This window comes from Lepisma saccharinum, chromosome 20 (assembly GCF_977018435.1).
Source record: "Lepisma saccharinum chromosome 20, izLepSacc3.1, whole genome shotgun sequence".
Classification (NCBI taxonomy): Eukaryota; Metazoa; Arthropoda; class Insecta; order Zygentoma; family Lepismatidae; genus Lepisma; species Lepisma saccharinum.
Window position 1 is genome coordinate 33,407,622 of NC_139248.1, and position 26,577 is coordinate 33,434,198.

At 38.8% G+C, this 26,577-nt stretch overlaps 1 protein-coding gene across 2 annotated transcripts in view; it reads left to right on the top strand.

Annotated features, from left to right (window-relative positions):
• Positions 1 to 80: 80 nt before the first annotated feature.
• Positions 81 to 26,577, top strand: part of PGAP5 (Per1-like protein PGAP5) — a 55,046-nt gene continuing 28,549 nt past the window's right edge. The window contains exons 1-4 of one of the 2 annotated variants that reach the window (XM_083142324.1): positions 81 to 95; positions 5,555 to 5,683; positions 8,282 to 8,424; positions 23,341 to 23,411. In XM_083142324.1, the coding sequence (XP_082998450.1) occupies positions 93 to 95; positions 5,555 to 5,683; positions 8,282 to 8,424; positions 23,341 to 23,411 (346 nt within the window). In that variant the 5' untranslated portion in view covers positions 81 to 92. Of the gene's footprint in view, positions 96 to 162; positions 232 to 5,554; positions 5,684 to 8,281; positions 8,425 to 23,340; positions 23,412 to 26,577 lie in introns of those variants that run through there. The other variant, XM_083142325.1, reaches the window with a different exon arrangement.

A 26,577-nucleotide genomic window follows, 5' to 3' on the forward strand; every position in this document is an offset into this window, starting at 1 on the left:
ATTTTTAATTTTTTTGGCGTTAAATAAATCGCATTTTCCCCGGTTTTTTTTCGTTACGGAGTTAGCAACGCTGGAAAGGAACAGCAGCCGACATGGTTTGTATTTTGTATTTGAGACTATCTAATTTAACAATTTATTTAATCGTATTATTGTAGTATAACTGGAGGTTTTACGTGCAGGAAACGTACTCTATGTACATGAACGTGTTTAATATCACTGAATGTAAAAATGGTACTGTCAAATATTTTTTCATACACTCATGTAAAATTCAGACGTTTATTCGGCGACCAAATGTTATTGTTTGGTAGTAAATTGGCCTGTTTTTTTTTAATTGGTACTTAAAGTACAATGGATCATAAATGATTTAATTACTATGTGATTTTATGCATGCTAAAAAAATTCATATAAAAAAGTCGTAACTGACGGAAGTTTTGGGCAGGTGTCAAGAAATCGCTACATTTGAAAATCTTGGGATCATGTTGGGATACAAGTCTCATTCTTTTGTTGGACTGATTTCACATTTCTGATTTTATAAAAACAAAACTTGTATGTGTACTATAGAAAAAGTACTAGTGTATCGTTAAATAATGGTATAATATTATGGGCGGTGGCCGATTCCATTGAGGGTAACAGTTTCATACATCGGAGAAACATTTCTTCAATTTTACACAAGAAACAACTTACGAAAATGAGTTTCTCCAAGGTTTACAACGTTCGTCGAGGTATTTTCTTTCATCGTGGAATATTTTTGACCGGGAAATCATGTATTTTTCAAAAGAAATATCTCACTACACAACTGCTTGCCCTACGACAACTGGATGCTGCGTACGTTTGATGAGTTAAGCCCCTGTCAGTGTTTCAACCCCCCCCCCCCCTTTTTTACTATGCTTGCCTAACGTAACCTAACCTTATCGGAAATGGTTCGTGGGGTAATCCATGAATGGTTCGTGGAGCTATCAGTCAGCTACCGTGCATAATGGTTCGTGGGGCTATCTGTGAATGGTTCGTGTGGCTATCCGTGTATGGTTCGTGGGGCTACCCATCAGCTACCCGGGCAATACGTCAGCTACCCATGCATAATGTATAATTTCCACCGGTGACGAACACGATAGTTTGTATTTTTCAGTGCATAAAGTTGAAACATTGCATACCCACAACGTGAGTCAAGATGTGCCCGCTTATTGTGTGTTCCGGAAGCGAAGAAAGGAATAAAAAAAGCACTCAGAATGTGAAAAATTTTGTTTGTTTTCGTGTCAAAAGCATAATGACACCTTGAACTATGTTCCGCAATACAAAATTGGGTACTACTTTACTATACCGGAGACACCTATCAATGATTTATTTCATAATTTTTTACATTGCTAACGTACTATTCTGCATTGCGGAAAATTTCTTTAGGTGAAATAATGAATTTCTAACGAAAATAATGTCTATTTCTTACATTAACGAGTACTTACTGTTGTTCTTTATTTCCAACAAACCATCCACGGGTAGCCCCAAAAATCATTGACGTTGGCCCAAAAATTCACAATAGCCCCAGGAACCATCACGGGGACGAGGTATGCCTACTAGGTTAGGTTAGGCCTGTTAGGTTAGGTTCCATTAGCACTCCTTTCGTTCAATTTAGCATATGCGGACAATACAAGAGCGTATTGTGTTCTCGTACAGAAAGCAAATGGCGGCAGCAGCAATAGCGTGTCGGAAATAGATTTTCGTAAAAAACCACATGCATTCGAATTAAAATGGATCAAAACTACATTCATGAACATCAACAACGCTACAGAAAATAATTTGCGGAAGTACTTTCTCCTGTAAATTTGAAGAAATTCGTCTCCGGTATAGTAAAGTGTTACCCAAAATTGGTAAGTAAGAAAGATGCAAAACACAAAATTTCCGATTTTAATGTGTCTCCGATCTATGAAACTGTTACACCATTGAGTACGACTTACGATCTCACCACAGTCCTGGGTTCGAGTCCTGAACTGGGCATGATTGTTTCTGTGTAAGTATCCTTTCACCAATGCCATACAATCTTCATTCACCAATTCCATACAATCTTCATTCATCATTGTCGAGATTAGCCTAAAAAGACAGAGAAGCCACACAGACCAAAAGAATAGATTTAAATGTGCTATGTACAGTGTTCGAAAAATCTTCTTCGAAGCCAGGTGCCAGATCTGAAAATCAGACGCCAGGACACAACCTAGTAGCAATTGTGCATACTATAAGAAGCTGAGGGCCTCCCCCATGGCGCAGTGGTTGCGTCATTGCCTTGTAATCAAGGGGTCCCGGGTTCGATACCCAGTGGAGGCACAAGTGGTTCGGATCCCACTTTAAACTGTAGGTCCAGTCCCGATTAGCCTTACTGTGCATAAAGTGGACTTAAAACACCAACTCAAACCAAACTACAAGAAGCTGAGCCGGCCCCCGTGGCAGAGTGGTTAGCATATCACGGTATGATGCCAGGGGTCCCAGGTTTAAATTCCGGCATGGGCATGGATATTTGTGAGTGTTCATTAATCAATTTTATCATATTATCTCTCATCCCCATCTTCGCAAATTAGCCTAAAGTGGCAAAAAAAGCGAAGTAAAATAAAGCAAATCAATCAATCTATAAGAAGCTGAGCATCACCATATTCAAAACATCGCTAAATCATGTGAGAAAGTGGGAAATGGGAGGGGGTTGGGGACTGGGAAACAAAGAGTAAGAAATTGTTACTGATTCTATGGAATGTTCACAACGTTGTAAAAATAATCATTTTCTAACTTACGCTGTACTGCAATTTGAACATAGAATTTTCAAAATTTCGTACATGCAATATTACAGTAACAGATCACAGTCGCCAGGCTGAAATTTTTAGTCACCATGGCGACAGGGATTTTTCGAGCCCTGGCTATGTAACATATAATGTATTCCAAGAAGTCGAAACCACAAAAGCAGGCCATATATCTGGTTCCAAAATGTAACCCATGTATTACCTCCCATTTCTTTTTTGTGATATCATCCATTGAGAATGTAAATGTTCTTACTCCAAATTGTAAACAAATCAAGATATTATGACTGTGGTCTATTTAGGATGCAATTGTTTCATTTCTGCCAACGTCTGATGCCTACATACAACCAATATTGATATATTGAGAGTGTTTTTGGTTCATCTTCAAAATTTGGAAGCAGCCATGAGAAAGCAAACCCCAACAGCCAATGAAACCTTACACTTTCCATCAACCAACCACAAGCGCCATCTGAGTATGAGATAAATCACTTGCAGAAGCTGCTTAGAAGTAATAGTGGACTTCGGTTCTTACTTTTGTTGTTAGCAGACAAACATTTTGAATAATAGTGTAACAAAAGTAGTTGATTGATTGAATTTGTTTATTTCACTTTGCAGCCAAATGACAAATTTATAACTAAATTGTTTCATCTCCATTACAGAACAACTACCTGAATTCATGTCTAAAGTGCAGTGTTCTATCTGGTAGATACCAAATCAAAGTTAGTGTTGCATGCAATTGTTCCATTTCAAATTTCAATAATTAATTACAGCATAAATACCTAACCAAACAACTACTTCTTTTTAGAGAGGCTTCAATATATCTGTCTCGGCAATGATACAAATTTTCAGTGCAATGACAGAGGTTCAATAAATATACCATGTCAAACTTTAGAGGTCTCCCCTGAAAAAATGAAATTACACTCAAGTGGATTATACAGCGTGTCCACAAAAACATTTCGTGATTATAAAATTTTAATTATGTATATTACGAAATTTATACACATACCATTCGAAAGAACAGCTCAAAGAATTTTAGCGAATGTGTAATTGTTGGCGTTAACTACAACAATAGATGGCATAACAATAAAAGAATGAAAGAAAGGAAAAAAATTAACCAAAAGTAGCAGAAAAACACATTTTAGGATGCAAGAGAAAATTAATGAAAATAGTCATAAACAATTTGCATGGTAATACTCATGGATCCCACTGTACAATGCTGTATGAATGAGTGTTGCAAAAAAACTTCAAATAATAAGAAGAAGAAACGTAATGGTGGACAAGAGAGAACACACCAAAGATCTTTCGATTGTTAATGTGATATTGCAAATGGCATTGTTGTTAGAAGCAAATTGTGTTACTGTTGATGTTTACTGGATGTTTAGGTTTGTACAGTGGGATCCATGAGTATTACCGTGCAAATTGTCCATGACTATTTTCATTAATTTTCACAATAATATATAATTAATTAATTATTTTCAGACTTCCATGTATTCCTTATGGAGAAATAACTTCACATTTCTTCAAATTTGCAGGAGAAACTACTTATGGAACTGAGTTTCTGTAGACTTTTGAAATCTCGTGAAAGTTTTTTTCTCCCTTCGTTCAACTTATTCGGCCGGTAAATCATGAATTTTTCGATATTAATGTCTGTCCGATGCACAAACGCTCTTGCCTCCATTACATTCGACTACGTGAACAACATTTTTCCGTGCGTTCTATGACGTAACCCCCGGTCAGTGTTTCCAAACTCGCCATTGTTTTGCCAGAACATGACAATTTTAACTATATTTGCCTAATCTAACCTTGTGTGCATGGTTCGTGGGGCTATCCGTGAATGGTTTATGGGATCTGTGAATGGTGTGTGGGGCTACGCATGCATGGTTCATGGGGCTATTTATGAATAGTTTGAGGGGCTATCCGTACATGGTTCGTGGGGCTATCTGTCAATGGTGTGTGGGGCTACACATGCATGGTTTGTGGGGCTATCTGTGCATGGGGTTTTCGAACCCGGAAAAAAAATACAAAATGAGTAGCACGAAAGTAGGTATTTTTCGGTGAAGAAGGTTGCAACACTGCAAACCCACTGATCATTGACAACGCTAGTCAAGATTTCTCCACCATTTGTGTGTGAGAGGAACGAACAATAATTACTTGATATGTGTAAAATTGAAGCTATTTTCGTGAAAGAAGCGAAATCCCACCTTAAAAAATGTTTCAAAATGCATAATAGGTAAGTACGAATGTAAAAAATGACTAAATGAACGAGTGAAATGTGTTTTACCTATACCATACTGTTACCGTTATTTTTTATGCAAAACAGAGATCCCATGTAGATGAATAGTTAATGTCAATACTCTTGATTTCAGTCAGGAATCCCAGGTTTGAATCCCAGCTTGGACATGGGCATTCTTTGTGAGCGGCCCTTCATCAATTTCATCATGTCATCACTCATCCTGATCTTCACAATTAGCGAAAGTGTCAGAAAAGCAAAGCAAAACAAACCAAATCAGTCAGTCTTGATTTTAATGCAACTAAGTTCAAAAATACAAAATCAAATTCCAATGGAAGCATAACAGATAAGCAATATAGTATCTATGCAGTCCCAGTGAAACATATCAGACTCATATCTGAACCCATGTATAGCTTACATAATGAAATTTGGGATTTTTAGTATTCTCCACATCAGAAATCAGTGATTGCTTGCTTAGATTGATTTCAGATCAATTATTAGTAAAGTTTTCTTTTTGTTATGCTAAATATAGCTTTTTTTTTCTTTTCAGATGGGTAAAAAAGTTCCACGATATTACAAGTTGGGAGTTAGGTCAGGGTACATTGGAAAATTCATTTTTGCTGTTCTAGCGCTGTTGATCTACTGTGAATACATCATCTATTATGTTGTCATTATGCAGGTAAGACTTGTTATGAAGGAAAGAGAAAGTATTATATCTTATTACACGTATACAGTATATTTATTTTATGTCATGTAACCATAGTTATAATATTGAGACCCACAGCGGTGTAGTCGGAACGGCATTTGACTACCACGTGGGAGACCCAGGTTCGATTCCCAGTACGTATTCCATAATGTTGGAATTTTTCTGGCCTTGTCCCTGTGTAAAGCGGCTCTGGGCAGCTTCAAAACAGTGGGTACCTGAGGGGTAATGGTGGTCAGAGTGTGGTGCTGATGACATTACCTCCAAAATGGCCAAGATTGAGAATGTGTGGGGCCGTACCCCCACATCCCTTAATGTGTCTTCATGGCACGGGGAGCTTTTTTGCTTTGCCTTACCTAGTTTATAAAATTGAAATAATTAGTAATCATTTAATATTTGTATCAAATAGCTTGCTTTCTTTATTTACTTTTTAGCCACTTGATTTTCATCGGCACAATTCTGAATTTGCGTTATTTAAAAGCTCTTGGCTTTGAGTTAAAAAGTTGAACAACATTCCTTGTTTATAGTTTTTCTTGTATGTACGCTTTGCTTGCATTGTAGAATTATTTTCCTGTAGTTTACGGTTATTACAAGCATAAGAAAACAGTTTTTCTTTGTGACGTTTCAGGAGAACACACGCTCCCTTCATCACACATTTACTTTCATTTTGAGTAAAGATACAGTTATAACAATGGTTAGTAATTTTTTAAACAAAAAGAGTCCGTTATATAATGGATGTTGTCATTGTGCAGGTAAGACTTGTTATGAAGGATTTGGTTTTATGAATATGAATTTCTTATGCTTGTAATGACCGTAAACTACAGGAAAATAATTCCTTATTTAGCCTATTTACTTTGAAAACCCTGAATGTAGAAGAAATCCATTTTGTACCATTATATCAAAAAGACATGTGAAATGTATTGTACCCAGAATTTAACATTTTCAATGCAACATTTGAATTTGTAGATTTGTTTCTACTCCACTGTTCCTATTGTTATTATTAGTGCTCGGATAATTATGCATATTGCATATGCAAATGCATATTTAAGGATTTTTAACTAAAAATGCATGTTTCATATGCAGGTGCATGTTTGTATAAAAATAAGTTGATGTGCATGTTACGACCGAGGTCTAGTTGCTTGTACCGATGCTGCTCCATATATGTGTAAAGCAATGGCCGGTCTTAAAATATTGTATCCGAAACTTATTCATGTTACATGCGCTGCATCATGTGTCTGAATTAGTTCGAGCAAACTTTCATAAGGTCAATGAACTAATTTCAAATGTGAAAAAGGTGTTTTTCAAAGCATCTTAGCCGTGTAAGAGTTTTCCAAGAAGTAGCGCTTGACATGCCACTTCCACCATCTCCTGTGGTTACTAGATGGGCACGTGGATTGAGGCTGCTGCATATTACGCCGACAATTTTGAAATGGTGAAACATTTTGTTGATAGACTTGATGCCCAGTGTGCATCGGGGAGGCCCAGCGAATACTTTCCACAGAGGGAATTCGTGAGGATCTTGCCTACATCTGAGCTAATTTCTCTTGCCTGAAATATTCCATTCGTTGATTAGAAACCAAAGGGTTACAACTTCAAACAAGCATCAAAATTATAGAAGACGTTAAAGAGGCCCTCGCCCAGGTTGAAAATCCTGTGTATGTACAGAAATTGGATGCAGTATTGAAAAAGAACAGTGGGTATACAACAATGGTGAAAGTTTGCAAAATTCTGCATACAAATGGACATCGTATGGATGATCTGGAACTTGATGTGTCCGACTTTATTGCCGTAAAATACAGTACACTTGTATCTTGTGAAGTTTAACGTCTGTTTTCTGAATATAAGACTATTCTAGCTGAAAACAGAAGGAGCTTCAAGTTCAAAAATTTGAGACATCATGTTATCAAATGCAATTATGATCTTGATCTGTAATGTATTGTTTTTCATTTAACGCAGAACCATATTAATTTATAAAAATCTGTGTAGCGAATGAGCATTCAGAATAACGCATATTCATTGCCTGGCATGTAATCTTTCATAGTTTGTAATATACAGCATTTATAAATGAAACTGGTTTTTAAATTGCATATTTTACACTTTTTAATGCATATTTGCATGCATATTTTGTATTTTTTTAGTGCATAACTATCTGAGCCCTAGTTATTATTAATATTGAATAATTAATCCATGTGTGGATACTATAATAACATGTGAATATTGAATATTTTTTTATTTGAAAATGATGTGGCCCATGCAAATTTTTATCAGAGATAAGAGCAGCTCACCGAGACCAGAAAGTCTGACAGTGCTACTGCATGTGCTCACCCCGGGGTGCTGTGCTGATTGGCATGGAGATTTCCTAAAACAAAATGAATTTGATTTTATTCACTGATAATTCAATGTAAAGGCAAAATCATGTATCAGTTTTTATGGAATACATTTCTAATTGTATCGTAGTTATAGTTCCATGTGTTTATTAAGCAAGGGAATGTATTTTTATTAATGTTTGCATTTTTATATCGTCACCATATCCGTATTTATAAATATTCAACTCTGCTAAAATTTTCATTCTAGTGCTGGTGGCCAAAGTTGGATCCAGGAGCAGCAGATAAGTCTATTCCAATAAAAGGTGATTATCATCCTGTGAAGGCTCTCATCCTTGCAGACACACACCTTCTTGGTTCTAGACATGGTCATTGGTTTGATAAGCTCAGAAGGTAATTGTAAGTTATTTTTGTTAATATCAACAAAAAAGCACATTGTGCTATTCTCGTGTTATATATTCATGGTTTTGAATGCACTCAGCAATATAATACATGATGCTGCAAGGGTACAGGATATAGTAGCTTCGTAGAGAGCATTTACATGGACAAAATGTGCTGTGTGCTCTCTGCTTGTTGAAAGGTAATGGCAATGGCCCATTCTAAAGATACCCAATTGTCAGCCTCACTTCCATGTAGTACACCCTGGACTACATTTTGCAGACAAATGAGGCTTTGCGTCTGGAAACGTGGCCAGTGTAATTCTCTGTGGAACTTGTGTTGTGTTGGTTTTATATGTTTGTGATTGTTCCTTCATCTTATGACAATTGAAGCCTTGACATGGAAAAGGATGTAAGTGCCAAACTGGTCAAAAATCCAACTTCGCGTGGACAACAATCTATGTTTCATTGCCAATGGCCTGGAGAGAGATGGAAGTGCCGAGTACATGCATGTAGTACTCACTGATGCTGTAAGATGGCATCGGATGCAACTGCAGGGTCGTTGGCATGGAGAAGAATGTTTCTCCTGAAAAATTTACTTTTTGGTACTTACATCCTTTTCCGTGTCAACTTCAACTCTTCAATTCATCCTCATCTTCACAATTTGCCAAAACAACGCTTCCTGCAGTAGCTCGCCCCACTCCAAGGAAACCAGCAATCACTACTCGCTCCACAGAAAAGAAGTTCAAGCAGTTATATACAAGAGAATATTTTTTGAAGTCCAGTAGCTCTGCTGAAAGCACTTGCCACCACCCCCCTCCCACCCCCTTTCCATCCTGTTTGCCCTCTGTGTCCTTACCAGAGGACATAATAGAGGACAATGCTGCGGATGAGGAATTTACAAAGGTGACAGGGATATCGAATAGAGTACACGTTAGAAGGCCACACTAAACCTTACATCATAGCCTCTTGTCTGCAGTGGAACCTTAACGGTTTCCGCGCACATCTCGAGGAACTTCAAATTTTAATATCCGAATTTGACCCTGCCATTATATGTCTCTAAGAGACATATTTTCACCCAAATGAATCAGTGATTCTCGACGGATACATGCTTTACCGCACCAACAAGCTTCCTGACGGTAGTCGTGCACACGGTGGTGTAGCAATCGGTGTTCGAGATTCCATCCACTTAACACCACTCTTTCTCACCACCCCCCTCCAAGTTGTCACTGTGCGGGTCCATCTACCACAGCCAATATCTGTGTGTTGTGTATATATCACAAGGGAGGAGCGCTTCTCACTTGAGGACCTCCTTTTTATATTCAAACAACTTCCGTCACCTGTTGTTCTTTTGGGCAATTTTAATTCTTACCATTGTTTGTGGGGCTCCGTTTGTATAGAGCCCTGGGGTCAAATTGTAGATCAATTCCGTGAGGCATTAGATTTAACGTTGCTGAATGATGGAACTCCCACATATTTCAGTCCATCCTCAGGCACATACTCTGCATTGGACTTGTCCCTTTGCAGTCCCAGCCTTGCTCCTACCACATCTTGAAGAGTTCACACTGATCTTTGTGGGAGTGATCACTTCCCACTCTTTCTCACTTTCGAACATCTTCAGCACTCACGTGAACAACTCCCTCACTGGCATCTCAGTCGGGCTGACTGGGGTGCGTTTGAGCGTACAGTGGACCCTGAAGTTGATATTGCGTTGACTTTGTCAGCCATCAACGCCCTAGATGTCTTCGTGTCACGAGTCCTTTATGCTGCACACGCCTCCATTCCACATCCCAGTGGACCTGCGAGGCGACGTCCGCCTATTGCCTTAACTAGCTGTGTGTGCAAGTTGATGCAGCGCATGGTCAACAAGCGTCTCACCTGATTTTTGGAGGAAAATTCTTTGATAAGCAATTTTCAATGTGGTTCTCACTCCAACCGTTCCATGCTGGACCATCTGGTTCAGCTGAAAACACGCATTCAGGACGCTTACTTGAAGAAGGGACAATTACTAGCAGTTTTCTTTTACCTCCAAAAGGCCTATGGTACAACGTGGCACTTTGGTATCCTCAAGCAGCTCCATGCTTGGGGTGTCCATGGCCATATGGCGTACTTTATTCAAACATTTTAAAATTTTTATCCAATCATTCTTTCCGCGTACGTATTGGGAACTCCTTTTCAGATCTTCATGAACAAGAGGACGGTGTCCTGCAGGACAGTATGCTTAGTGTGTCTCTGTTTGCCATAGCAGTGAATAGTGTCATGGCAAACATTCGTGCCCCTGTACATGGTCTCCTCTATGTAGACGACCTCACGATCTTTTGTCGCTCACGGAATCTCTCGTCAACTCCAACTGACAATAAACCGTTTGGTTGAGTGGTTCTCCCAAACAGGTTTAACCTTCTCATCCGAGAAATCCATCTGCGTCTACTTTTGTCGTCAGTGTACATGTCATTTCGACCCTGACCTGAACATGGGGAAGTCACCCCTGTGCTTCGTAAATGAGGTCCAATTACGACAAGAAATTAACATGGCAACCTCACCTTTGCCAGTTAAAGTTCTCTTGTCTGAGGGTTCTCAACCTCCTAAGCTTTTTATCTCATTCTTCTTGGGGTGCTGATAGGGCGGTACTGCTCTGCCTTCACCATTCACTCATCAGGTCGAAGCTAGATTATGGATGTGTTGTGTATTCGTCCGCCTGCCCATCTAGGTTACGCATCCTAGACACTATCCACCATGCTGGTATTCGTATATGTTCTGGTGCTTTCCGTACCAGTCCAGTCACCAGTTTGTATGTGGAGGCATCTGAGCTGTCGCTGTCCCTACGAATGCAGCGGCTGGTATTGATCTACTTCCTCCATGTTCGCTCGATGCCCTCACATCCTTCATATCACCCCGTCTCAGACGAGAGTAGGCTGGAAAGGTATCAGCTCCACCCTAGTGTCACTAGACCATTTGGTGTTCGTGCAGACGAGATCCTGTCAGCACTTGTTGTTGACATGATCTTCCTGGCGTCTCTCCACTCATTCCGCCTCTCCCGACCTGGGAGTTTCCTGCCCCTTCTATCGATTTTTCTCTGACTGCCCTTCCAAAGGCAGAAACACCAATGGTTGTATACCAGCAGCAGTTTTTAGAGCTTCGTGTCAATTACCCCAATTTAATGTATTTTATACGGATGGGTCCAAGACAGTCGAATCAGTCGGTTGCGCCTTCATCCTAGACTCTCAAAGTTCCAGTTGCTACATCCTGCTTGTTCCATCTATACATCAGGGTTGCCATTCTAAAGGCACTGGACTTTGCAGACGTCAATGGTCTGAAGAGAGTCCTTGTGTGCAGTGATTCGACCAGCGTGTTGCAGACTGGATTCGCCGAATTCTCGGCATCCAGTACTGCAACTCATCTTCAGACGGCTTGTGTCTTTATCTGCCAGTGCTGATGTCTGCTTCTGTTGGGTCCCTAGCCATGTGGGCATACAAGAGAACGAAGCAGCTGATGCTGCCGCAAAGTCTGCTGATGCAGACGGCAACGTTCTCGTCCACCTTCTGCCAACTACCGACCTGCAGAATGTTTTTCATGGTTGCCTTCTTGACACTTGACAGGAAGAGTGGGATGCGGAAACAGGGAACAAAAGCTTCACGCTATCAAACCCACCGTTGGTGCTTGGGGTTCCTCGTCCCATCCCTCTCGTCAAAAAGAATTTACTCTTACCTGCCTGGGTATAGGACACAGCCATCTAACGCATGGTCACTTGCTACAAGGGCTGGACCCTCCGATGTGTTGTGTTCGTAACGTTGTTTTAAGTGTTCAGCTTATTCTATATAACTTTGTTATTCTCAGACAGACTTTTAATCTTCCCAGCTGTTTGTCATTCCTGTTGAGTGATGACAACAGTGTTTTATCAAATGTTTTTAGATTTTTGCGAAGAGCTGGTCTCTTCCACCGTCTGTGAGGAAGCTTTTAGTTTTTTCTGACTTTTTAATGTGTTGTGTTTGTCTTGTGCAGGTCTTTTTACAACCTTGCACTTTTAATTTTTCCCAAGGGGCTTTTTACACCAAACTAACTAACTAACTCTCTAGCCTTCTTAAACCCGAAGGTTCATGGCTGCAGCAACACAGGCCTTCCATCTGTCCCTATCTTGAGCAAGATCTATATATTCTTTTCCATCCCTACCGATTTCCCTTAGGTCCATCTCGACGTTGTCCCTCCATCTTCGTCTTGGCCTTCCTACTGGTCTCTTACCATCAGGTTTCCCAACAAGAATCCTGTAAACTCCTCTTTCCTCTCCCATTCGTGCCACATGGCCTGCCCACCTAAGTCTTCTTGATTTAATTATTCTAATAATATCTGGACATGAATACAAATTATGTAGTTCTAAATTATGTAACCTTCTCCACTCACCTGTCTCCTCATCCCTTTTAGGTCCAAAGATTTTCCTAAGGATCCTATTTTCAAATACTCTCAATTTATGTTCCTCTTTCAATGTAAGGGACCAAGTTTCACACCCATATAATACTACAGGCAAAATTACGGTTTTGTATATTTTAACTTTTAGTTTCTTAGATATTAAACGAGAAGACAAAAGTTTATGAAGAGAGAAGTAACATGCATTTCCTGAATTAAGCCTACTTTTTATTTCCTCTTTAATATAATTTTCATTTGTTAATATCACTCCTAAGTATTTGAATTTGGAAACTGTTTCAAACGAATTGTTATCAATAATTAGATTTTGATTATTACCTAACACTTGGTTTCGGCCTGTAAGCATATATTTAGTTTTCTCTTTGTTAACTTCCAAACCTATCTCTTTAGCAGTTTTGAAAAATATTTTAGCATTATTCTTAATTGTATTTATATCATCCCCTAATAAGTCTACATCATCTGCATATGCTAACAACTGAGTCACACCATTTAATTTTAGTCCTTCTTTAGTTTCGTTTACCTTCCTAACAGCATATTCTAAGGCAAAATTAAAGAGCAATGGAGATAATGCATCTCCTTGTTTTAACCCATCATGAATTGTAAATTTGTCAGACATATTAATACCCACACGAATTTTACTTTCTGTTTCACTGGTGCATATTTTTATCATACTAACAAGCTTCTTAGGTATTCCAAACTCTACTAATATATTATATAATTTATCTCTTTTGACCGAATCATATGCTTTTTTGAAATCAATGAATAGCTGATGGACATTTTGATTATATTCCCACTTTTTTTCAAGTGTCTGTCTGATGTGAAAAATTTGATCTGTAGTTGATCTGTTGCGTTTAAATCCACATTGATAATCACCTATAATTTCATTAGCATATGGGGTTAGTCTTGTTAAAAGAATGTTAGATAATATTTTATATGTTGTTGAGAGTAGAGAAATTCCACGGTAATTATTGCAGTTCATTTTATCACCTTTTTTAAACACAGGAACAATTATGGATTCTTTCCACTGTTGAGGGATTTCTTCTTTATTCCATATTAAACAAATTAATTTATGAATTTGACATATTAATGAATTTCCACCATATTTAATTAACTCAGCTGGTATTAAATCAATGCCAGGTGCTTTGTTATTCTTTAGCCTTTTAATAGCATCTTTAACTTCAGTCAAGTTAGGTTCTGGAACTAAAGGTTCTGCTGTGTGAACTTCATTCACTTCTGATTTATCTCCTACATGGACATTTAAAAGGTCATTAAAGTAGTTCTTCCATCTATTTAGAATATCGCTTGGGTCAGCAAGAAAATCACCGTCTTTATCTTTTATCAAGTTTACTTTAGGTTGCCACCCCTTTCTAAACTCATTTACACCTTTATATAAATCTCTGATATTTTTATTTTTGCTGTTTGTTTCAATTTCGTTAATTTTGCTTTTCAAGTAATCTCTTTTTTTACTTCTAAATGCGCGGTTAACTTCTCGCTTTATTCTGTTATAATTGTTTAGATTTGTATCATCAGAGTTATTTAACCACCTAAGTCTAGCCTGATTTCTTATTTCTATTAGATTATGACATTCATTATCAAACCATGGCTTACTTTTTCTCGGTTTATGGTATCCTATACTTTCTTTAGCTGCTGATTCTATTGCATTACGTATGTGCTCCCAATTCTTATTTACGTCTGTTTCATTTATATTTTCATCATCATTTAAATCCTGCAAAACATCAAATCTATTTGACAGTTTAATTTGGTAATCTTTCTTAATTCTTTCATCAGTAAACTTTCCTGTATCAAATTTTAGAGCTTTTAGATTTTGTTCCTTATGATTTATCACTGAGAGTCTTTCTCTTAATTTAGCAATTACTAAATAATGGTCACTGGCACAGTCAGCACCTCTATGTGTACGAACGTCAATTATACTAGTATGCCTTCTCTTATCAATGAGAATATGATCTATCTGATTATGAGTTTTACCATCTGGAGAAGACCAGGTATATTTATGGATATCTTTATGTTTAAAAGTGGTACTTTTCACAATTAAATTCTTTGAGGTTGCAAAAGTAATCAATCTTATACCATTATCATTACTTAATTCATGAAGACTTTCTTTACCAATCGTGGGTTTAAATGTCTCTTCTTTGCCAATCTGTGCATTACAGTCACCTAACAGAATTTTCATATCATACTGAGAAAATTTATCAAAGACCTGTTCTAACTCTGTATAAAAATCATCTTTAGTATTATCATCTTTATCTTCCGTTGGTGCATGTATGTTTATTAAAATAATTTTACACCACCTACCCTGTAAAACTGCATATGATATCCTATCATTAATAAATTCTACTGTTTTAAGAGCTGAGATAATTCTATTATTTATGAAAAAGCCTGTTCCAAAATTATGATTTTCAGTACCACCATAGAAAAAAGTATAATTTTTAGTTTTAGAATTCCCTTCTCCTGGCCACCTAACTTCCTGGACAGCTACTACATCTAATTTATACTTAACTATCTCATTAACTGTACACTGAAATGCCCCAGGCCGGTAAAGGCTCAGAACATTCCAGGTGCCTAATTTAATATTTTTCCTAACGTAGATCTTATCCTTAGTCCAGGGACCTCCCAAAGTAGTCCCCACCCGGAGATCCGAACGGGGGACTATTTTACCTCCGGAATATTTTACCTTGGGAACATCCATGGCCTTATATTGCTGATTCTTGACATGGCTTTTTACAGTGCAGAGTTGTCAGCTCTACGCCTAACCCCCAATATGAATGGAGGAACTACTACAGAAGACAAACACAAACACATTAGACAGCACAACTACTACACAAGACACACACAAACACATCACAACTATAACACAATATAAACACAAACACACCACAACTACTACACAAGACAGACACAAACAAATTAGACAGCACAACTACTATGCAAAACAAACATACTAGACAGCACAACTACTACACAAACATACTAGACAGCAGAACTACAACACAAGACACATACATACAAAAAAAAAAAAAAAAAAAAAAAATAATCTGAAATTAGGATCGAAAAATTCTGAACTAGATCCTAAAAAAAAATTGTTGGCTTTTTACACCTCTTGTTTTAATCTCTTAGGTCAGAATTTTAGATAAGGGGATGTGCAGGAAGCAACCTTGAAGCTACAAGAAGCTGACTACAGAACCCCAGGTCACTCATAGTTAGTCTGTGAGAAGTGCTTGAAGCTGGAGATCTGCAATTGTGTTGCCGTAAAATGGCAAATATGAAACTCTTGCACCTCATTAACCTTACATTCCTGGTGAAATTGAAGAAGTAACTGTGTGAGTGTGTGAAACTGTTGCAGGAGGCGTATGTGATGTGTTGCGCACGTGTGTTTGAATGGCAGAAATGCTTCGCCGTGGGATGCAAGCTCGTTGAAGACAACAAGAGACCGGGTTGCCCTGTCATGGCATCAACAAAAGAAAATGTGGCAAAAATTAATGACATTGTTCGGAACAATATCTGGGTCAGCATTCAAATTATAGCAGACATAGTGGGCATCGACAAAGAGTTGTTGGGCACTCACTCGGTGATTTCTTCAATTTCACCAGGAATTTGAGGTTAATGCGGTGCTCGAGTTTCATATTTGCTATTTTATGGCACAGCACGATAGCATAAAGCACTTTTCCACTTCTCACAGACTAACTACGAGTGGCAGCGAGCCAGGGTTATGTCGTCAGCTTCTTTAAACTTCAAGGTTACTTCCCGTGCATGCACTCCCCACTGCTTCACATATACTTCCGACAGGGTTGTCAGTCTCGTTCTTTTTTAGCCAGACCTCGTGCATGCTACTTATATTTTATTGTGTACATAATTTCAGCAATCCAACAACAGTTTTAATGTATATGTGACATGCAAATTATAGAACAAGATAAATGTATGTGGGAATTTCGAGGGAGGTTTTCCGACGTAGGTAAAGAAAGCAGAAATTAATGTAAATGTTGAATCTGCAAAGTTGCCAGGCCCAGAGTAAAATTGGCACAGGAAAACGTGGATATCTCACCAGGCTTGTCAAAATGTAGGGGTGGTAGGGGCTAATATGAGGGTGAAGGTAGAGGGTTGAGAATGGGAATGAGGTGGAGATGGGATTTTAGTTGGAAAGTTACTGTATGACCTTACTCAGACCAGGGGGTTGTGGTTGCACACATGTCTGATATGTAGGCCCTCTCCCAGCATTTTCATGCTGAGGAGTTGGTGGATTTGGATGATTGCTACCCGTAAACAGTCGTTGAAAGATGTATTAAACGGTATTGTGAGTTTGGTATGGACAGTAGTAGTTGAGTCCAGGTTTTGGGTGGAAGAGCTGTAGTTTTTGATCATGTACTAATGTTTCGGCCATCTTTTACATAGGATGTTTTCTATTTCTTTCTAATTTCTTATATTAGCCCTTCTGGCTCTCCTTCCTTTCATCCAATATAGTGATGTTATAATCTCCTTTACGACATTGTCTTTCTGCCATACAGCAGAACAGTTCTGTGATGTACCTAGTCATATCATAAATTCTGTTACAAAGTAAATAATGACCTACAGGCACAGTGCTCAAGCTATTGTAATAATATTTGGATGTTACAAAGGTACAGGTTTTGCCAACAGAGCACCAATCAATGTTCAAAATGGCCACCTCTGGCCTTCACACAGGCCTGAAGTATCTGAGGCCAGTCGTAAGAACATGATTATTGAAAGTTTGATTTGGTTTATTTTACTTCGCTTTTCTGCTACTTTTGTCTAATCACACATACTAGAATGAGTGATAATATGATGAAATTGATGAAGGGTGATCGCAGCATGCACGGTCCCGAGGGGGAAAGTCCACTCACAAGAGAACGCTTGAGACTCGCAAGGTTTGGATGCCTCTTCCTACAGACCATGCCCTCCAAAACGGACCACAACCTGTAGTACAATGGGCTGAGGTCGGACCTATTGGAGGGCCAATTAATCGGAGCAATGAAATCAGGCACATTCCTCTGAAGCCACTCCTGTGTGGTCTTTGCCTTGTGGGCCGGTGCTGAGTCCTGCTGGAAGCTCCACGGCTCATTGTTGAACATTGTGCGGGTCAACGATTTCATAAGGGGCTCCAAAACTGTCGCTTGGTACACTTTTGCAAATGTTTTCGCACCATGTTCACAGAAGTGGAAGTCAGTTGTACCATCGTACGAAACCCCACACCAAACTATCACTGAGGTGGGATGATGGCCTCTGAGGATCCGTGACGTGTTTTCACGAGCTTCCTGGGATGTCGAGGCATAAACACGGTCATTTTGACGATTGTAAGACTCTTCAATCATGAAGATTTTTTTGTCCGTGAAAAGGACCCTCCTGTGGCCACCATTTGCGTAACGCTGAAGGAGTCTTTTTGATTTCTGCTCCCTCTGGACCTTAAGGTGTGGAGTGAGGAAGTGACCAGTACTTCGCCGATAAGCGCGGAGTCCTAGGTCACTTCGGAACACATGCGACATCGACATTTTCGAAATGTTCAGCTCTCGAGCCATCACTGCTTGTTTCCAGAAAGGATTTCGTCGAATCCGCGCTGCCACTGCTTTCACAAACTTCTGGCTCCTCACGCTGCGAGGTCTACCTTTCCTGGTGCGGTCCTTATTGTCCCTGTGTCACAGTATCTGTTGTGGTCCGATGCACGAACATCCTGCATCAGATGGTGATTTGCCAACTTTGTGCAGTGCGATTACTATAGACAAACTACTAGGAGAGACTTGTTAACTCAATGTTATAATCTGTGGTCTTAATACGTCACGGGCGAAACTAGCGACACCTATTGGCAGTGCACCCAACTACGTTGATTTGCTTCTCTGTGGGCACGCTAGATGGCAGGCTGTGTAGAGGAGAGGGAGGGGAGGGGGTTGAACCGGTTGTACCAACAAATATATTTCAAATATTTTCTAAGTGTCTCCTTTTTACCTTTTAAATATCCTACTGTTAATTTCATCGTCTCTTCAATGAAAGCATGAGCGAAATAACTAATTTTGCAACTATAGGTTACAATAACAGTGCATTAAACTGCATCCACCCACTGCGCATAACTTGGGTGCACTGCCAATAGATGTCGCTAACATCGCTGACGTCATGAAGTCCACAGCTCGCGGCATTAGAGTTTCACCCCCCTGGCAATTACTGCCACACGGTTCTCGTATACACCCGACTCCATTCGACTTGCTGTGAAATTCACCTTTCCGCTACCACAGCCAAACACACAATGATACTGGTAGTTGTTTGATCCAACATTGGGGGGGTTACCTTGCCAACCAGTGTTGCCATCATTAAAAGTTCATTAAAAGTTCCAAGAAAAGATCCAGTTATTTGGGGGCTCGAGAATTTTGTGTAAAATGCCCTCAAATTAATCTGGGCAACTGATTCATGAGTAGAAATCTAATTTGCAAGGGTAAGAAATGGAAGATGTTAACAGTAATCTTGTATAATTTTGGGAAATTGTAAGTACCAGTTTAACAGTTAAACAAATTGTTTTAAAACAATACTAGAATGTAGTGATCGGTTCAGAAGGTTATTTTGGCTGGCACGAGGGGAGACCTGGGTCTAATTCCTAGGTGGAAATTTTGCCAACATTTTTTCCTGTTCAAATGGCTCGGTCTCCATTCTGAACCTTCAAGGGTGCAAGTTGATAATGGAGTGGTACTGGTCGATTGTCGTGACCCTGATGTAGGGTTTTTCCTAAGGAGCCATTTTGTATTCTGAAATAAGATTTTCCGTTGTTTATACTTTTTCATGCACAACGGAATGACCATTTAGGTACACCTTAAATGGTCATAATTCAATCTCGCAAAGAATATCCATGCCCAGATCAGTATTCGAACCTAGGAATTTTGGTGACAAGATAGAAAGTTAACCACTTAACATGCTCAGTCACTGAGCCAGTGCACAGTGTATCAGATGTTTGTTAGAATAAAAATGAATTTTAAGGAAAATAATACTGAAACGTTGAAGTAAAGATCATCTATTTTAGGAGGTAGAAACTTTAAAACTTGGAACCCTGACAATAAGCAAACTTCATTCATAACAAACACTGTATCATCTGGAATTATGCAAATTAATTTTGCTGGAAACTTTGGACTAGATGAGGTATGAAGATTTTATTATTTCAATTATTCTTTAATTTAATTTATAATGTTATTACATTTTCCCTGATGAAAAGAAGAAAATATGGATGATAGATGGATTTTGTCAAGCTCAGGGAAATAAAAATACAGGGTGTCCGAAAAGTCTTTCTCTGATTACAAACTTTATTCATATCCACCATATGCAAGATAGAGATGTGAAAGTGGTGCCAAAATGTTGGAAAACTAACCAAGTTTTTTTGTTGCAGGTTTGAGTATCGTGGCTGTAGTGTATCAGTGTCGGTGCCCAGAAAACCGGAAATGTTCACAAATCAGGAATAAGGTCAGCGTGTCCGGTATCTTGAGACCCAGTCACCAATAACAGTGCAGAGGAACATTCAAATGTACAGAATCCTTTCATCTAGAATGTCTGCCATCAATAAGTTGGTATTAAAAAATGGAATTTATCTTCCATCCCAAATCCTGTCAAGTCAAAAAACACTGTATGGAAATATGCCACCCGATGTCAAGAGCGTTAATTCCGGATTCCTGGGCACTGACACTGCTACACTACAGCCACATTACTGAAACCTGCAACCAAAAAAAACTTGGTTAGTTTTCCAACATTTTGGCACCATTTTCACATCTCTACCTTGCATATAGCGGATATGAATAAAGTTTGTAATCAGGAAAATACTTTTTGGACACCCTGTATGTGTATGTATATCTTTTGCAAAAAAGTGGCATTTAACATACATATTACAACCATTCTTATTGCTATGATTGACATCGTAAATCTGTTACATAAAAGTGTATTGAATGTTCACCTGATGCACTTCACTAGATAAACAGGTTCAAGCTAATATACATAACTTGCAGTATATGACTTTAGGCATATCAGTGTTTTGCCTATTTTATATATAAAGATGTCAAGAAAGTATTATATTAAATTATATTAATTGAAGTATTCTAATTTGAATAATTACTGCCTCACTGCAATCTGGTTGTTGTGTGATACACTACACAGCACCTGTACGTGACATTTGATTTGCCACCAGTACACAGCAAGTCACTCTTGTAGCACCTCTAGATCTCGGTTAGGCTTTTGACACTGTGCAGCATTAGGCTATTGACACTGTGCAGCATCGTGTGTTACTACAGTATGGCCGGAAATGAAGTACAGTAAAACCTCGTTAATCCAAACTAATGGGGGGAGGGATAAGTTGACCAGATTAACTGAAATAACCTAAAAGAACAGTAGAAAGTGCATTAAAACGCTGTTTTTAGCAACAAAACATGTTTTTTATGGTGTATTTAAAGGGCATAGGCCTAAGTAAACTATACAGTACAGTAAAATGTAAAACAATACAATGTAGTACGTACATACGTGATACCCATATTATGATGATGTGCCCAACAGACCTGGCTCTGCATCACTCGAAATTCTTTCTGTGGAAGTTGGTTTGAAGTTCATGTCTAGATTCTGTTGGGACAGTTTGGAATGTATTTCCTTCACTAATAATTCACGGAGGTGTCTCAAGTGGTCATAGTACACATATATGTTTTCATGTAGACTTGAGCATTGCAATTTTTTTTGCTCCAACTTTAAGTTGGTTTCAATCATATTTGTTCGTTGACAGCAAAGGGTCATATCACAAAATTATCCATATTCTGTGTGTTGGCCTGTAATGCTTAAAGCAGGTTTACCACACCCTTTACACTGCTGATTTGCAATAAGTCATTAATTTTTTTACTCCTAATTTTTACATAGGCGATTCTCAGTTATACTTGTCACATATGCAACATTGAACTAGAATCTTAAGTCACTGTACTTTAGGATCAATGACTGGTGTGCATCTGAAATCAATCCAGAAAATTTCACTCTATCATTGGCTCCAACTATTCGAGATCAATAATAAAAATCTCATTTGCCTATTTTCAGGAATAACACTGCTTATTTATCTTACCTCTTAGAAAGCAGCAAAACAAAATAAAATGTTGCACACATGTGATGAACATGTTCTACTCAGCACACAGTGTTAGAAGCTATTTGTGTTAAAGAGCTTTTCTTGTAGTGCCCTCTCTGATGGTGTAGTGGTAACGTTGTTGCTTTGCAATCAAGGTGCCCTGGGTTCGATGCCCGGTGAAGGCACATTTCACAGTGGTTCGGATCTCACTTTAAACTATGTGTGCGTAAAATGGGCTTAAAACAAAAACAAAAAAAAAACTTGTTTTTAATAAAATATGAATTGGGTAGAACATTTTGAGATGCAATGTACGAAATCTCATGGAACATTCTGTGGAATGCAAGCAAAGGCTCATCCATGCATTAAGTTATCTGTTTTTCACTATTATAAAACTACTCCCAATTCTCGCAAAAGCTAATTAAAAAAGTACAAATTGTACATTTCCTCCTTCCCATTCTCCATAGTGAACCTCCAAACCAGAAACATCTTTCCTGAAAGCCCTGAGTTGTTTTCAAATGCCCACCTATCCCCCTACCTCCAAAACATCCTGGTCCGCAATACACTTTACCTCATAATCAATACAACCCTGCCCATAAATGAAATCACCTAAGGTGCAAAACCTGCCTAATTTTCATATCACATTCACACTGCCACTGCAAATGAACCTGCCACACCCTGAACGTCATCTATATACATACCTGCAACATCTGTTATGACTTTCACATGGGTAAAACAGCCACAGCCCCCAACCTGAGGATCTACAATGACAGCTCATCCACCCAAAACCTGGACTTCACACTACATACCAACAACCACAATATGTCCTTCAATGACTGCTTCCACGTAGCAATCATCCACCCCTTACCCCAATCCACCAACTCATCAGTACTGAAAGTATAGGAGAGGGCCTACATATCAGCCATGTGTACAACCATATTCCATAGCCTGAGTAAGGACCTTCCCAACCAACCCCATCTCTACAACCTCATTCCCATTCTCCTTTGTTTGCCTCATACTGCCCTCGTCCCCTCACATTGCACCCTAGTACTTGCAATTTTCGACAAGCCTGACAGGAAAACCACATTTTTCCATACTGACTATAACTTCGTACTCTACCTGGCAGTGTTTCAGATTGAACACTCACTTCTACTTACAACATATTTGACATTTTGTTTTCTAGAACTAAAGATGAGGCTGCGAAAATTTAGTTTTCCAGTGTGTACTGAGTGTTACTTATTTCCTTTTCATTTGTTATTTAGCACTTCTGGTCCTCCTTCCTTTCATTCACTGTGTGTGTGTTTATGTGCTTGCATTTATGTGTGTATAACAGTATAAACTTGTCAAGTGTGCACCTTATTTATTGTTCATAGTAGTAAAATATCTAAATATCTTGCATTTTAAAAAGTAACTTACTACATTTCTTTTTAGGGAATGGCAAATGTACCGAGCTTTCCAAACAGCCATCACAATCCATAGACCCGATGTTGTATTTGTATTAGGTAAGCCTTGTTTTGATAATTCATGTATGTATAATCACTTAACTTACATTTTAACAAATTGGATTGAATTTGCTGTTCTGTTATTGGCCCCTTGTTTAACAGATGTTCATGTCAGTGGTCCTGCTAGATCCACAAATCTGCCCTCAAAGATAGATACATACACGAACACATATATATATATATATATACACAGTGGTCAGAAGTAGCGAGCTACTTGTAGCGTCGCTACAGTAGCTAGCTACAAAATTTGTAGCTGTAGCGATGCTACATTTTGAAAATTGTAGTTGTAGCGGTAGCGAAGCTACAAAATTCCTGTAGTTGTAGCGAAAATTTCGCTACAGCTACTTTTTTCCTCGGCATTTTGGGGTGAATTTTGAATGTGGCAACAGCGTCAGAGAAAATCGACAATAACCCTTAATTTTGCAGGAGGTTCATAAAGACAGTCTATTACATGGACATACAGATTATCTAGATTGTAGATTATAGATATCTACGTAATTTATTTAATTAGTATCTGAAGAATTCAGATATCCAGATAACTAAGTGACATATATGAATATTTCCTGCTAACAGCTATGTTTTTTTAGCTGCATCGCTATTTTGGGGAGAAACATGCCTCGTTTGCTGCACCACTGGAAAAAAGTGCCTCGTTTGCATCACCCCCGGAACAAATCCTGTGGATATTCATGGTGTAAGAGACACCAAAATGTCATTAATTGCTGTGTAAGACACAACTTGCAGTGCAAAAACGAGCGATGGATTTTCTACTGCAAGGGAATAGTGCCAGCAATAAATGGCTCAGTACGTTAACAGCATTGATCATAGTCAGATTATAGGATCTCACCAGCAACAAATTATTGTTACAAGAATGATAGAGTTTCTGGAATCACAATTATTTTCGCGATAGTATTTGTTCACAAATTTTAAAATTACAATACATTTAGAACACTCAGGTTTACACGACAGTTTCCTCAATAATTTTATCATATTGCAAAAGGTATGTACGAATTATTGACTTTCCTGCAGAAACGACAATTTTCTTTAGTTAATATACATAGTTTTCAAATTTATGTATTTCTCCTACTTTTGCGTCACGTTTCTGTAACTTTTGCTAATCATGACATCATCATCCTTTGCCGTTTCCTGCCTCTGGCATGGTCGGCATAGAAGTCAAACCTCTCCATTTTTTCCTGGTTTTTCACCACTCCTCTCTTTCCAAGGTGTTCCAATCTTGTCTCCTAACACTCTCCACTATTGGTCTTTCCACCAACATCTTGGTCTCCCCCTTGCCCTTATTCCCATTCCTTGTGCATTGTAAGCTCTTACTGGTAGTCTTTCTGCATCCATCCTCTTCATGTGTCCGAACCATCTCATCTGTGCCTGATCTATTCTGTTCTTTCGGCTAGTTGTGAGAATGAGAAAGAATGATGAATGATGAGCAGTGTGGGGAATGGAGGAGCAGAAGGATCTCATCCTCCCAACTTGGCGTCTTTCCTAGTTTTTGTTTTGAGTCCATTTTATGCATAGATAATCTGATCGAGACTGGATCCTAACCACTATGTGCCTCCGCTGGGTATCAAACCTGGGGCCCTTTTGTAGTCAAAGGGCTCCAGGTACTTTTCATTCAAAATACCAGTCTATAAAAAATGAAATATTTATTCTCAAGAAAAATATGTTGATGTGAACATAAATACGTAATCCTACCAAATTTTATTTGTGTATAGTTGTAATAATTAATTTGGGTAACACCCTAATTGCAATATTCATATATCAAATTTGAATTGATATGCCACTTGCATAAGTATGGTATTCTCAAAAACTATAGTAAAAATAAGTAACTGAAGTAACACTGCTATCAAAATTATCGAATGACTGGAATCATGATAATAAATAATCTATTTACCAATAGTAGGGGATTTTTTTAATACCTATATGGTTGTTTTTATTTTTTTATGCAGAAGTAGCGTAAAAAGGAGCGAAGTAGCGAGTAGCGAACAGGAGTAGCGTAGCGAGCTACTTTTAGATAAATGTAGCTGTAGCTGTAGCGAAGCTACTTTTAAGATGTAACGTTCTGATCACTGTATATATATATATATATAATGGATAAAAGCAAGGAGGGCCAAAAGGGCTAAGTAAAAATCAAATAAGGTAAAAGGAAACACTCACCGGACAGTAGGAAAATTCAAAATTTTCGCTAATTTATAGCATCATCGGTGTGAGAAGAAACAGAAGACGGAACCGGAAGTTGGGGTCCTGCAGAGTTGCCAGGTCCCCATTGAAGAAGAAGCGGTGCGTAGAACGAAAAAAACACTGTTTCGTCACCAGGCTCGTCGTAAACTGTGAGTGGGGAGGATGAGTTGGGAGGGAGGGCGGGAGGGTGCGTGAGGGTTGGGCATTACTGGGTGGCCTTGTTCAGGCCAGGTGGAGTGGTTGCACTCATGGCCGATATATAGGCTCTCTCCCATCTTTTGCGAACAGAGGTGTTGGCTGGTTGGGGTAGGAGGTGGATGATCGCTACCCGGAAGCAGTCGTTGAAACTGATGTTGTGGTGGTTGGTGTGGACGGCGACAGTGAAGTCCAGGTTGTGGGTGGAGGAGCGGTGGTTATTGATGCGGAGGTTGAGGGCCGTTGATGTTTCCCCCAGGTAAAAATCACCACAGATGTTGCAGGTGAGGATGTAGATAAGGTTTGAGGCATGGCAGGTCCCTTTGGGATGGAGGGTAAATTTGCCAGTGGCCGTGTGCACCTGGAGGGCCTGAAATGCCCGCTTATTTTTATGGACATATGCAGACATTTATATAAATATTGCAAAACGAGCACTAACCTGTGTTATAAGAGTATGGTTTTAATTTTAGTAGCTTAGTGACTGTATGTGCCGATGATTTTGACACGCCCACCTCTTGTGAAACACAGCGTAGAGGTTTGTTTGGAGAACGTTCTAACGCTGCACCAATATCATCGAGTTTTGCTTCGGTTAGAATCCGTCGTTTTTGCTTAGGTGTTTTAAAATTTAACGATACAGTTTCTCGTAATTTAAGGACAAGATGTCTAACCGTATCTCTGTGTGGAGTTGAAACGCATGGGAATTTCTGTACAAATTACCTACACACGTCTCGACACGAGTTTGTTTTCACGTAGGTACGTGTCATACATAAAAAAATCTTTG